A 12,799-nucleotide genomic window follows, 5' to 3' on the forward strand; every position below is an offset into this window, starting at 1 on the left:
GGACAAAATCCAGGAAAGTGAAAAGGTGCTAAGTTTACAGCGGCTGAATTCTGTACCAGGGGATACTGTACCAGGAGAAAACATATTCAAGATTCCCCAAGGTACTCCTCTAGGGCAGGGCCTGGCAGATGCGGGGTCAGGAAACGCCCCCAGCATTGGAGAGAGCCATCCTGATTAATAGCACAGCAGCAGAAGGCACTGGAATGAAGGGTGTTTGGAGAGGTGGTCTCACCTTTGATAATGGAAGGTCAAGTTTATGCTCCCAGGAGTGGCCCTCAGCCCTCTGGTCTCCCCTGACCACCAACAATGTAGGCCTCCCAGGCCTGCCTTTGTTCGCTGGGTTCCAAGGGAAATGGGGAGGAACGCTCTTTGCCAGCCGACTCAGGTGCACTGTTCAGCAGCTTCATTAATGAGAGGTGCTTCTGTCATCTTTCTAAGGTGGGAGGGAGCTATTTTTCTTGTATAAAGCCCATATTTTCTTCCTTGGGGTTCAGACTTTCAGCATTTGTCCCTGACCCCCACCTAGTGGCTTCCTCCAGTACTGCAGGGACAAAGACCTTCACATGAACAGTGCACCAGCCCCACCCAGGGCAGGAGTCCCCGTCAGGGAAACAAAGTGCTGACACCTATGACTTTCTGGGCTCTCTCTTAAGTTCACACCTATGGGGGGAGGGCAAGAAACACATGCTGGAAATTGACTCATATAGGCTCTGCTTTTTTCTTCCCCCTTGAAAAGTAATCACCAAAATGTCCCCTTTTCTCTTTTAAGATCCAGAAAGATTTTCCTATCAAACTCCTGCCTGTAAATTTTCAAAATGATCACGTTCGACACGCATATACCGGATTGGTCTCTTGTTCCAGTCCCTAGATGGAGAATGGGATACAGAGACGATCGCAGGGTGTGAGAAACTCAAGCTTGGGGTTTATAATTCATTAAACGGTTTCTTCTCCCCACTTTTTTTGATACCTCCTCTGGCTTTTCAATATGGTGAACAGATTTGCTTCTCTGGCTGGAATGAAAGATTGCAGGTTGAACCTGGCGGGAATGCAGGGGCTTTGTTTAAGGAGTTGCAAGCTGAAGGAGCCACCATCTGTGACCAGGTAGCTGTGCGCCCTCCTGGGCCCAGCCTATTTTAGCTGAGGGTGCCAGAACTGAGCTTACCTGTGATGGTCTATCTCCTAGATGGGGCCTCACTTCCCTGGACCAGCCAGGACCAGCCGAGGCTGCCCATTCAGGGCATCCCGTGTCTCTGCTCCTGAGATGACGGCCTCGGCTGAGCCCTGACACTGACCGGGGCAGCTGCACCAAGAAAGAGGCTCCCTAACCTGTCTCCTAGGAAACCTAGAGGTTTAGACTGAGGAAGGCAAGGGCTGCTGCCTACCAGGGGGCCGCTCTGTAGCCCCTACACCAACTGCAGGACTGAAACGTGTGGCCAGATCTCACAGATGGACAGACAGTCAACCCAGCTGTCATTTCCAGCAGTGAAACTGAGTCCCAGAGGATGGAAAAGAGGTTCATCCAGAGCCACCTGCAAAGGGCAGAGCCCTGGCTTTATACCTCATTCCGACCTCCCACACTGCCTCACTCTGGTTCGTTCCCTTCCATCCGCCCAAGCTTGCTGACTGGGACAACTGCAGCCTCACCGAGGGAAGCCTGGGTTCCTCTGGGAGGCCAGGTCTGCTCTGTGAACCCTGCTTCTGGAGAGAGGTGCAGGGTGCAGGGTACAGTCCCTCTGGAGGGTCTCTGCCAAGTTCTCCCCTCACCCTGGAGCCTGGGCTCTGCCCTGACTTGCCCGCACTCTGCTGTTCTGGCGGGGTTTACCTGCCTTTTCTCACACTTCATCTTCAGCCCCTGAAGCCTCAGGACTCCACCCAAAATCCCCCTGACCTACATCTGAAGCCATCAGACAGCAGAACAGTCTGGCGCCTTATAGATGAGTGCATGTACAGAGAAGCCCCCAGAGCTGCTCCATCTGGAGACCCCACTGGCTCTAGTATCTCTGGGGCATCGCCCACGGACCTGCGTCACTGGTCCACCCCCCAGCCCTGCAGGGCCCGGTGGAAGCTAGCTGACCAGCCCCTTATAGGCTCCAGTCTCCCTGAGGGCTTCACCCCCCATGTCACAACAGGCCTTAGAGGCAGCTACAGGGACGGGAAAGAGGCAGCCCCCTTCTGGGTCTCAGTTCTGTTCCCCTCACAGCAGATACCACAGCCTTCCAACACAGGCCCCCACTGCGTGCTCCGCAAGCCCTTACCCTGAGCTTGGCCCTGTCTGCCAAACATCACAGAAGGTCACACTGCTCTGCTGTGCCACACGATAGTCCCACTGATGCTTCTGTGAACCCTGCCCACCTTGTACTCCAGGAACCTTTCCTATAGAGGGGCCCCAGCTGGAGCTCCCTGGCACTCCGACTTTCTCAGGATAAGCCCCAAGTTCAGACACAACGCTGAAACTGTGCCCTACAGAGTGACAGAAGCTGATGACTAACAGAAATTCTCGAGTGTGCCTTACAGAACAGATGAGGGAACAGCTTGTGAAAACCCCTTTGCTAGTAAACTGCCTTCATCAATGAAGTTCGCTTTAGTTTTTTTCTTTTTCCCTCCCTTTAACTGCATACCTCCCAGCTTCATACAGCCCAAGTTTTTTACAGGAACCCAGAGCAGGCTCCTGCCCAGCACAAGCCAGCTATGAGTTGGTTGGGACCACCGATCTTAAAACTGGGCTGGCGCAGGTGTCCAGTGAATGGCCTTTGACACACCTGGGGAAAAACCAACCCCCTGAGGATGGTGGAGCAGAAAGATAAGAAAGGCCAGAGCCCTTGAGGCCATCCCAGAGCCACTGATTTAACCCTGGGATCTCTCATCCTCTGCACACCTTGTTAGTGACATAGAAACCTCCTTACAGTTTACACCATTTTACTGAGAAAAAATCTCAACAGAGGTGTCACAAGGCAGGGTTGGCCCACAGGCCAGCATACAACAAAGCAGTAACGGAGGTTTACGACCAAGGAGAACACACAGGGGATTAGGGTTCAGGTTAGGGTTAGAACACGCAAGGGACGCATAGACACCATGAATGAAAAATGAGAAGGCTCTTGTCTGCCTGAGACTTCAAGCTACCTTTTTAGTTCCAATTCTAAGCCACATGGGATTTTTTTTTTTTTTTTGGTAATGATTCAAGTGAGTCTCTGTGGTTTAAAGCAGCGCTTTGCCAACTTTAATGTGAATATGAATCACCTGGAAATGGTTCAGTGGGGGTGGGGAGTAGTCAAAAATTATTTTTCCTTAAAGGCAAGGTATTAGTGGATGCCAAAGCTGCTAGCCCATAGACCACAGTTTGAATAGCAATGCCCTCTAACTACAAATACCAATGTAAGGCAATCTAAAATCAACCTAAAACAGTAGCAATGGGTTTGTTCACTGCTTTGGATTCGATTTCCATACGGATGAGACCTGCTTTAGAATGTGTGTGGACCCAGATTGTAAGATGACTTTAAGTCTGCGAGACCTAAAATACAGACAGGCTGCCTCTGTCCAGAATCAAAACCTTAACACCCAGCCCTGGTAACTTGGAATGTTTATATGAACTTTTGACCTGCCTAAAAGTACACCATTCATAGGCTGCTGATGGCCATAATTACTCCAGAAGATTTATGAATGCAACAACTTTTAGAAAAATCTCTCCAAGGTAAGCATTTCCCCAACCATTGTAAATAGCCCCAAGACAGACCTGTAAATCTGAATGCAAGCTGTTTTCTGCAATGCATCTTGCAAAAACCAACAACCACACTGACTGCCTTTGGATCAAAAATATTCAAGAATCATTTTAGGTAAATTATAAAAGTTAGATCCATATTTCAAACCACACAGTAGAAAGATTGCAGATGAATTCAAGTTAACCATAAGATACAAATCAAACTATAAATCTGCTGGGGAGAGCACACAGGTGAATATTATTTGATCTAAGGTCGGGAAGGACCTTTCTGGAAATAAAAGAAGAAATTCAAACAGGCAAGACTGAAAATTAATTACAATCCTCTTAAAGTCTTTGTCTCAAAAAAAAAAACAAAACACTATAAACAACATTTTAAAACACAGTAAAAGAAATGCCACAAAGCAAAAAGACTAGTCAAAAGTTACTTAAATATAAGAAAAGCACTAAATTCCTAACAGAGGTGGGGGAGGGGAAAGAGTATAGACTATTATTACCAGATCAGACTAAAGCAGGCACACCCAAAGGACTCAAGATGATCTCTGAAGTGTGTGGGGGAGAAAATGTTAGAGCTATTTTTTTAACCTATTCTTTAAAAAAATCTCTATTTGGGGCTATATTTTATAATTTACATATATTAGAACAATTCTCCATATATGAGTATGTATATATGGAGAATGAACTTTTTTTTTTCCAGGTAGGGAATGCCATCAAGTTTGGAGACCATACAGAAGAATAGTAATCAACTAATGAAAAAAAAATGTTTTGTCTTCTTACTAAGCAAAGAAATGCAAAAATGATAAAATGAGAACATTTCTTCCTATGAAATTGGTACAAAGCTGTTTTTTTAATCTTAGTGTTTGTTGTTGATCAGGTTGTACCTCAAACCCTGCCAATTAAAATATAAATGGGTAAAATCTTTCTGAAAAGTGGTTTGGAAAAGTGGCTTAAAGAGACTAATACCTCTGATCAGAGTTGCCAGATTTAGCAAACTGCATGAAATATACTTATTAAAAAGTATTCATTATTTATCTAGACTTCAAACTGGACTCAGCATTCTGTATTTTGTCTGTGAACCCTACTCTAACTATTAGTCTGCTGTTAGGACTCTAACTGAAGGAAATATTTAGAGATAAGGACAAATACTTCTGGACAAGGACATTTCCTGCAGCAATGCCATATATTAAAGACTAAAAATAATCTAAATGGCCACATAAATTCAGGCACGTCTATACAAGGTAAAAATACATAGTTACTGTAAATTATATAGTGAAGAACAAGAACATCAGCTATTGCCTGTACTCTGGGCATGTTGGGCTTCTGTTCAGGAAGGCACTTCAGTGCATCCCTTCCTTATGTGATGAGAAGGTCCTGAGAAGTGAGAGGCGGCATTTAAAGTAAGAAGGTGCTAAACTGCTTTGCAGCCTAATGAAAGGCTGCAGGGAGCAGTGGGGAAGGCTGTCTGGGAGTTTCCAAGTGGCACCAGGCACATGGTGACAGGCCAGCCCAAGGTCAGAGACAGACAACATGTGACTGACGATGGGAGAGGGATTATGTCTGATGGACTTTGGAAGTGGTGACTTCTGATACTGAATATTTGGCTTTAAGTTTTTTGGGTTTTTTTGCATTGGAATAACCCTCACATAAGTTCACCATCCCTTGCCTGCAATTCTGAAACCCTAAAATGCTCTGAAAAAGAAACAAGAAAATCAAAGTTTGTTCTTTTTTTAAATAACATTGATGCTAAACTTATTTGGCAGCAAAACCTGCCCTGAACTGGCAGGAGAATATGTATCTGTAACCCTTCTTTATCCCACTTCATGCGAATATTCACAAGTTTTGCTGAAGAAACGGGAATGTTTCCTGCCCTGTATCTGCAAGAAACGGTACATATTATATGATACACACAGCCTCACCTTTCTCAAGTTTAAGTCCTGAGTTCTAAAATGCACCTGGACCCAAGGGTTTCAGACTGAGGGGCTATGGACCTGTCACTTTCTTGAGGTGTCATAAAATGTTCTTTAAACACCGCAGCCTGAGTCAGCAGAGCTAACAGGAAGGGAGGGAGGGATCAGTATCCACGCCAGGGGTAAAGTGAGCCGAGGAGAGGCAGCTGCACACAGGTGGACAGACAATGGCCAGACGGGACTGGAGAGAAGCCAGACAAGAACCGTAAAGCCACAAGGACAGTCACAGCCAGAGAGTTCCTCTCTAGGGAGGCAAAGGGGGATCCCTCTGCTGTGGGGAGAGAGAACCCCACCATCAAAGCCATCCCCCAGCAACTCCCGATCCGGTTAAAAGAGGGCACGGAGGAGCAGGTGGGGACTTCTGTTAACAGGGCGAGTCTGAGAGGACCACCAAGAACGGTCTTCAGACAGGGGAGGGACGAGGAGAGGTTTTCAAACCTGAACCGGTTCAGGCCCACCCGAAACCCATCCAGCAACCTTCACCTTCCTCTCTGGGCAGTATTGTTGCTGCCATGATGCATTACCACAAACTTAGAGGCTGGCAACAACACAAATTCATTATCTTACAGGTCTGGGGGTCAAAAGTCTGAAATGGGTCTCACCGGGCTAAAATCAAGGCGTTGACAGGGCTGTTTTCCTTTCTGGAGGCTCCAGGGGAGAGCCGAGTTTTCCAGCTCCCAGCAACTGCCCGAATTCCTTGGCTCTTGGCCCTTCCATCTTCAAGGCCAGCAGCAGGCGGGTCGAGTCCTTCTCCCACCACTTCACTCCCGACACTGACTCTTCTGCCTCCTCCTTCCACTTATAAGGACTCCAGTGATTACCACTGGGCCCAGCTGGATAACCCACGCTACTCTCCCTATTTTAAACTCAGTTGATTAGCAACCTTAATTCCAGCTGCTACCTTCCCCTTTGCCGTGAAAGGTAACTTACTCACAGGTTCTGGCAATGAGGACGTAGACATCTCTGCAAGGCCATTAGTCTCCCTACCACACTGGTATGAGTATATTATTAAAGAACCCCAGGCAGACAGCCTACATAATGAAAATGTTGAATAACACATATAATGAACATAAGAAAGAATTCTTCACTGTTCAGAGGAAGACACAGGGATAAGACTGTATTGACAGATTCCCGAACGGGAGTAGCCACGACATCCGGGGTGTCATCATATCTGTCTCATCACAAATGACTTGACCTCCAGGAAGGAGTTGCTCAACCTCCTTGGTCTGCGGTTTCCAACATCAACCTCGCCCTTCCAATTTATTGGTCCTGTTCCTGTCTTCCTGCCTCTGCGCATACTTTGCAATTCTGAATCAGATCTACAGGACTCTAGTTTGAGAAGACTGCAGGAGTGGGTGGTATAGCTCATTGGTAGAACGCCTGCTTAGCATGCACGAGGCCCTGGGTTCAATCCCCAGTACCTCCACTGAAAGAATGAAAAAGACTGCATCCCAGCTTTCACCCCTAAACTCAGCTTAGGTAATCACGTGCTCCCTCTGGCTCCCCAGCCCTAGAGTGGTTGCATTCCAGATCACTTCCTCATTGGATCAGATTCTCACCTTTCCCATTCCCAGACATTACTAGTCTCTTAAAGTTGACTGGCTTCTCACCACAGGGAAGGAGATGGGTCACCAAAGCCATATATTTACAGCTTTGGTGACTCATCTGTTTCCCTTAGAGACGAGCAGGGGTGCAGGACTGATCTAGAGAGAGCAGGAAAAGGAAAGTCAGGAAGCCTGAATTTCACTCAAGGGATGGGAAGGATTTCTAGGGCAAGGAGGTCAGAAGAGTAGAGGCAGCAATAAAGGCATAGATGAGATGACAAGGTTCCAGTTTCTCAGAAGAAACGAGGGGTTCAGCCGAAAATGGAGAGCCCAGCTAGGGATTATGGCACAGTCAACTGTACACATACTAACTGGGGAGGAAAAAATCTTCCACATTTGCTCCTCTCGGGGAGTGACTGGGGGTGCACAGGCAGGCTGAGGCTCTATAGCTTAAGCTGCGCACCTAGGCCCTTCCCTCTGCTGGGAAGGACCGCCACCCAGCGGCGGTTGGCTAAAGGCAGACAGGAAGCAAGAAAGGCTGGACGGGACACAGATGAAGTAACAGCCCTGGGCAGTGGGGGCATCCCGTGGGCTCCGTGATCATGTTCCCCACCCAGGCTAAGGGCCGACTCACCAAACTCTCCTCGAAGCACTCCTTTATGTAGGCAGCGGTGGGGCCTGGGATCTGGCTCAGGAGGGCTGCTCTCTCCTGAGGATGCTCTAGCATCTCCAAGGCCAGCCTCAGGTCCTCAACGAGATGGAGCACCGGGAAAGGATTCATGTAGGAGGCCGGGGAGGCCAGTCCAGGCTCACAGGTACCATCGCTTATATCCGCCCCTGTTTTAGTGCCTGGAATGAGAGAGAGGCAGGAACTGCGGTAAGAAGGGTAGACACCATGGGCAAGAAACGTAACGAGCAAATGTAGTGAAAGGGGAGGGGAAAGGGATGAATAAGGAGCCTAGAAGACCACTCCTGCTTCAGGAGAATCACTCGCAAAGTGAACTTTGCAGAAATCATCTGTCATCCTGGGCTGGGCATGATAGCAGAGACCTGTCAGAGGCGGATGACTGTGCCCAGTGGGACAGAAGCTCACACCCTTAGACAACTGGTAAAGCACAGCCCGACCTCACCAGCGACCAAAGACATGCGCACTAAAACGATGCGATGCCATTCTTCGGCTTTGAGATGTATCAGCTTGTCCTGTTTTAGTTAATGTGGTAGACTGCATAGATAGCCACCAAAAGTTCACCCCATCCTCGTGTGTGCACTCTACTCCCCTCATCCTGAGCTGGTTTCTGACCCGGGGAGGGAGTCAAGTGACTTGCTCTGATCAATAGGATGCAGAGGAAGTGATGTGTGCTGGTCCTGGTGAGGGCTGAGTGAACTGCAATCTTCCTGCATCTTCCCGGCTGGGAGATGTCTGCATCCTCTGACACACTCACACTATTGTCTTGTATTTATTACTGTGTGTATCCACATCTCATCTCCCCATTACAGGCTGTGAAGTCTCTGAGGGTAGAGCCCCTGTCAGTTAGCCCAGCTCCCAGCATCACGCCCACTGCCCAATAGATGGGGAGGGGGAATCTGACTGTTTCTATATATGCTTGCATGAATAGCTAAGGAGAAGAGGGCTTGGATTTCCACAGAGATCTGGGATATCGGGTCAGCTGTTTCTAAACTGACATGTTCTGAATAGGACTGTTTCTGCCTTTCTAAAACCTACCATTAAAGGGGGAAAAAAAAAAGTCTTCTTTGCGTAAGTACAGTGATAAAATTTTCAAACCAAAACTGGGGCAACACAGTCCAACAAAGGATTTCTATGCTTCTTCCATCAGTAAGAAACCCTTTAGAAAATATGGTTCATGGTAGAATTTCTAGGGCAGTTGGATTGTTTATATAGCCAACAGAATCAAATATGTGAAATCAGGACTCTGCTGGAAATGCATGCTGTAGGGCCACCACATCCACGGTTACACTGCAGGGCCGACCTCTAATTTCAGGTTCCTTTACCCTTTGAAAAGCCAACTTCCCACTGCCATGGCAGTCTTTGGAATGTGAAATCCACACAGAAGGAAACAATTACTATTTGATTGCCGGTTTGCTTTCTGAAAGTGCAGGATAGAGAGAATCGTGGATCACAATCCACAAACAAGTCCGTGGCTCTGGGGAGCTAGGAAACGGCCCCATTACACACACTCTGATGTGTACTCAGCACTTTCTGGTTCCTACAAATCCAATTTAGAGTTGACCAGGAGGGGCCAGAGCCAAAAACTTCAGGAAAGAAAATGGACAAAAGCAGGGCAAGACCCTCAATCTCCAAACAATTGCTAAGTAATCCCTCTCCATCCTGGACACACTCCAATACACGCACACATACACACACACCCCTTTATAAATGTAGGCTAAGTCAGGCTAGGAGTAGATGGGAAGACTGAGATTTTCATTAACTTTATATCACATTATGGCCTTGGACAAGTCCCTTCCATTCTCTGGGCCCCTCCCTGCCCTATAGCTTTGAGATTCTTCCTTACTATTCAAACTGTGTGTTTGTGTGTATATGTGTATGAGTGCATGTGTATCTGGGCCTATTTTTGCATGTGGGCATACATCGAAGGCTAATTTCTATTTCTTTAACATCAACACACAGGCTCACGAAACGGGCCAGAATGGGGAAACTCCTAAGGCCCAGTATTAGCAAGGGCAAAAATCACCCAGAGGACTCAATTCCACACTCCACACACACTCCCTACAGATGATTAGCTCTGATGGAAAACCCACAATCACAGAGGGAAATACATCAAAATAGGACTATCACATGCAACAAATAAGAAAACGCATAGCCTTATACCTGGGTTTAACAAAACAATACGAAAGAGACAATGACATAAGGCAACATGTTGATCCCTAAATTACTTCTCAAAAAAGAGGCGCTCACCTCATATTCAAGCCCTAATAAAGTTTCTCTTTGGGGGCAATCTCTCAACTACTTTATCTCGAACAACAAAGCATTCTTTAGAGAAGATAGATTAGCACAAAGGTTTTCAATTATAGATGCACATTGAAATCACCAGGAGAGTTTTACAAACTACAGGTGCCTAAATCCCACCTCCTGAGGTCCTAATTTGATTAACCTGAGGCTAACCTGAGAGAACAAATATGCATAGTTTACTGCACAGGAACCATACTATAATAAAGGTGTTTTAAAAAAGAAACAACAACATAAAATGGAGAAATAAGCACGCACACACACACCTACACACTAGTAATTATAATTATTATAAATGCATTAAACTCATCTATTTAAACTCAAAAATACGAATAGTAAAACAAAGAAATTCAGTTATTTGATTATTAAGAGAGAATACAAAGTTATGACACAGAATGAGTAAAAGGTAAAGTGTTCAAAAAGATAAAATGAAGGATTTCGTACACTAGAGTAGGTACTTTGATCAAAATATTAAAACCAGTCACATATACACAATCACTGAATAAAATGATGAAAAGCAAACAAAAAATCATCTGTATAGTCCTATTAAAAACTGAACCATAATTTAATATTTATTTCACAGATATAATGCCAGGCCAAATGCTTTTACAAGTTAGCTCCAGCAAACGTTCAGGAAGTGAATAATTCTAATCGAACACCTGTGTTCAGTGTAGAAAAGGAGGGCCTGCTCCCAGCTCTCTCAATAAGGAGAGATATACCTACCAATATAACTTACAGATCAGCGTGTGAATGGTGCCCCCTGGAACTGAACAATTGGGCAGTGCTGAGTAGCACAAAGGGAAATTATAAGCCTTCTCACTGATGAACTTATCAAACTCTAAACAGAAATTTACAAAACCAAATCACCCAGTGTTTATAAAAAAGATAACACATCATGACCCTCTCCCTTGGGAAATGACAGATCAAGCAGACCCTAAAAGAAAAAACAAAGTGATGAATGTATCAGAACAATAAAAGAAACATAAAGAACTATGCTCTGAACAACCAGAGATGGCCCATTCTATTCAAGCACATATAAAGCATTTTTCAAAACTGACCTCAGACTAGGCCACGCAGGAAGTTGCAACAGAAATCAAGAGTCACTATGATGGGTCCAATTCCAGCCTCCATATTTCTGTGGGAGGGGAGAGTGGTTTCCACCTGCCTCCCCTCACTCAGTTTGTCCTCAACGGAGGAAGACCTCCTCTGATGACAGAGCTGGAAGATGGAATTCTCTCTGGAGCTGCCCGTCCCTGTGAACAAGCACTGCCCTCTGAGGAAGATGTCTGAGACCAGCTCTGCCCCAGCAAGGTGGACGCCTAATAGTGTGGAATTAAGTTCCATTTGGGGTATGTGCCTTACTTTCCTAATCACTAGTTTCCTAAAAGCTAATGTTGAAGCTGATATTTTGATCTATCTGTCTGACTTGTCTGTTCCTTAATTAAAACCAAACTAAGGAAGGGAATAAAGGAATGTTATTTATCGATCTTTGTGATAGACAGAATAAAGATCCTCCCAAAGAGGTCCACATCCCAATCCATGGAAATTATGACAGTGTTTTTTACCTAATGTGGCAAAAGGGACTTTACAGATGTGACTGAGAATCACGAGCCCCAGAAGGCTGTGGAGGAAGTTAAACTACACACTGAGAGACAGAGGCTGGGATTAGGGTAACTTCCACAGCAGGCAGACCCTAAGGCACTGCTGGGATTCGCCCCCAGATGGTTATGCCCTATGTAGTCTCCTCTCTGAGAGTGGCATTATCTTGGATTTTTAATCACATGAGCTCATAAATCAGAAAAGGAAGGCAGAAGAATGAGTCAGAGAGATGTGACACTGGCTTTGAAGATGGAGGGCGGGACTGCGACCCAAAGAAGGGGACAGCATTATAACTGCAATAGGGCAAGTGATGACAGACTAGGTGCACTGAGAAAAACCCCAAAGAACATGCCCAAAATTCAAAAACACACATACATACACTTTCTAAAGCAACTGAACTGGAGGAAATTGTCAAAGCTCAGTACTTCAGAAGAAAGGGAGCATCCGAGCTAATGTCTGATCTGTAGATCAATTGCCTGATGATCTGACACCTGAGCTTGAATGGGCCGTTTGAGGACAGGAGACAAAGCGCAGGGCCTGAGCAAAAGAAGAGGTCAGATGGGAGACCACTGCATAGAGCTAGGACGCAAAAGAGCAATAAATACCCTCAGTCAATCAGCTAGAAAAAAATCTCCCCATAGAAGGAAACTTGGCCTTGATTCTGGACTAAGAACTCAAACAGTTCAATGTTTTCAAACATTAAAAGAGGGGTGAGGGAAGCACAGAAAGAGAGGCACAAGTAAAATCTAAAAATAAAATTGGTGAACAATGGTCAGATGGACTAGTCATCCAAATGTATACAGACTAAACTGGCCAGTTAAAATTAGACAGATTTTGTCAAGTTGGTTAAAAAGTAAAAAGGCATCTAGATTCCATGGGCAAAAGATACACCCAAAACAAAAGCACATTGAGAGCTTGGAAGAAAAAGGATGGAAGACAACAATGCCAAAAATAATAAATAAACAACCAAAAGAAAGTTGGGACAGATAGA

General features: G+C 45.7%; 1 protein-coding gene across 20 annotated transcripts in view; it reads right to left on the minus strand.

Moving 5' to 3' along the window:
* The window catches only part of PPFIBP2 (PPFIA binding protein 2), a 147,796-nt gene that overhangs the window by 90,785 nt on the left and 44,212 nt on the right, over positions 1–12,799 (minus strand). For all 20 annotated transcript variants that reach the window (XR_012509701.1, XR_012509703.1, XR_012509702.1 and 17 more), the window contains one exon: positions 7,858–8,072. Coding sequence is in view for 17 of the 20 variants with exons in the window: in XM_074372461.1 (XP_074228562.1) it covers positions 7,858–8,072 (215 nt within the window). In the remaining 3 variants the exon portion in view is untranslated. The remainder of the gene's footprint in view (positions 1–7,857; positions 8,073–12,799) is intronic.

Source organism: Camelus bactrianus, chromosome 10 (assembly GCF_048773025.1).
Source record: "Camelus bactrianus isolate YW-2024 breed Bactrian camel chromosome 10, ASM4877302v1, whole genome shotgun sequence".
Taxonomy (NCBI): Eukaryota; Metazoa; Chordata; class Mammalia; order Artiodactyla; family Camelidae; genus Camelus; species Camelus bactrianus.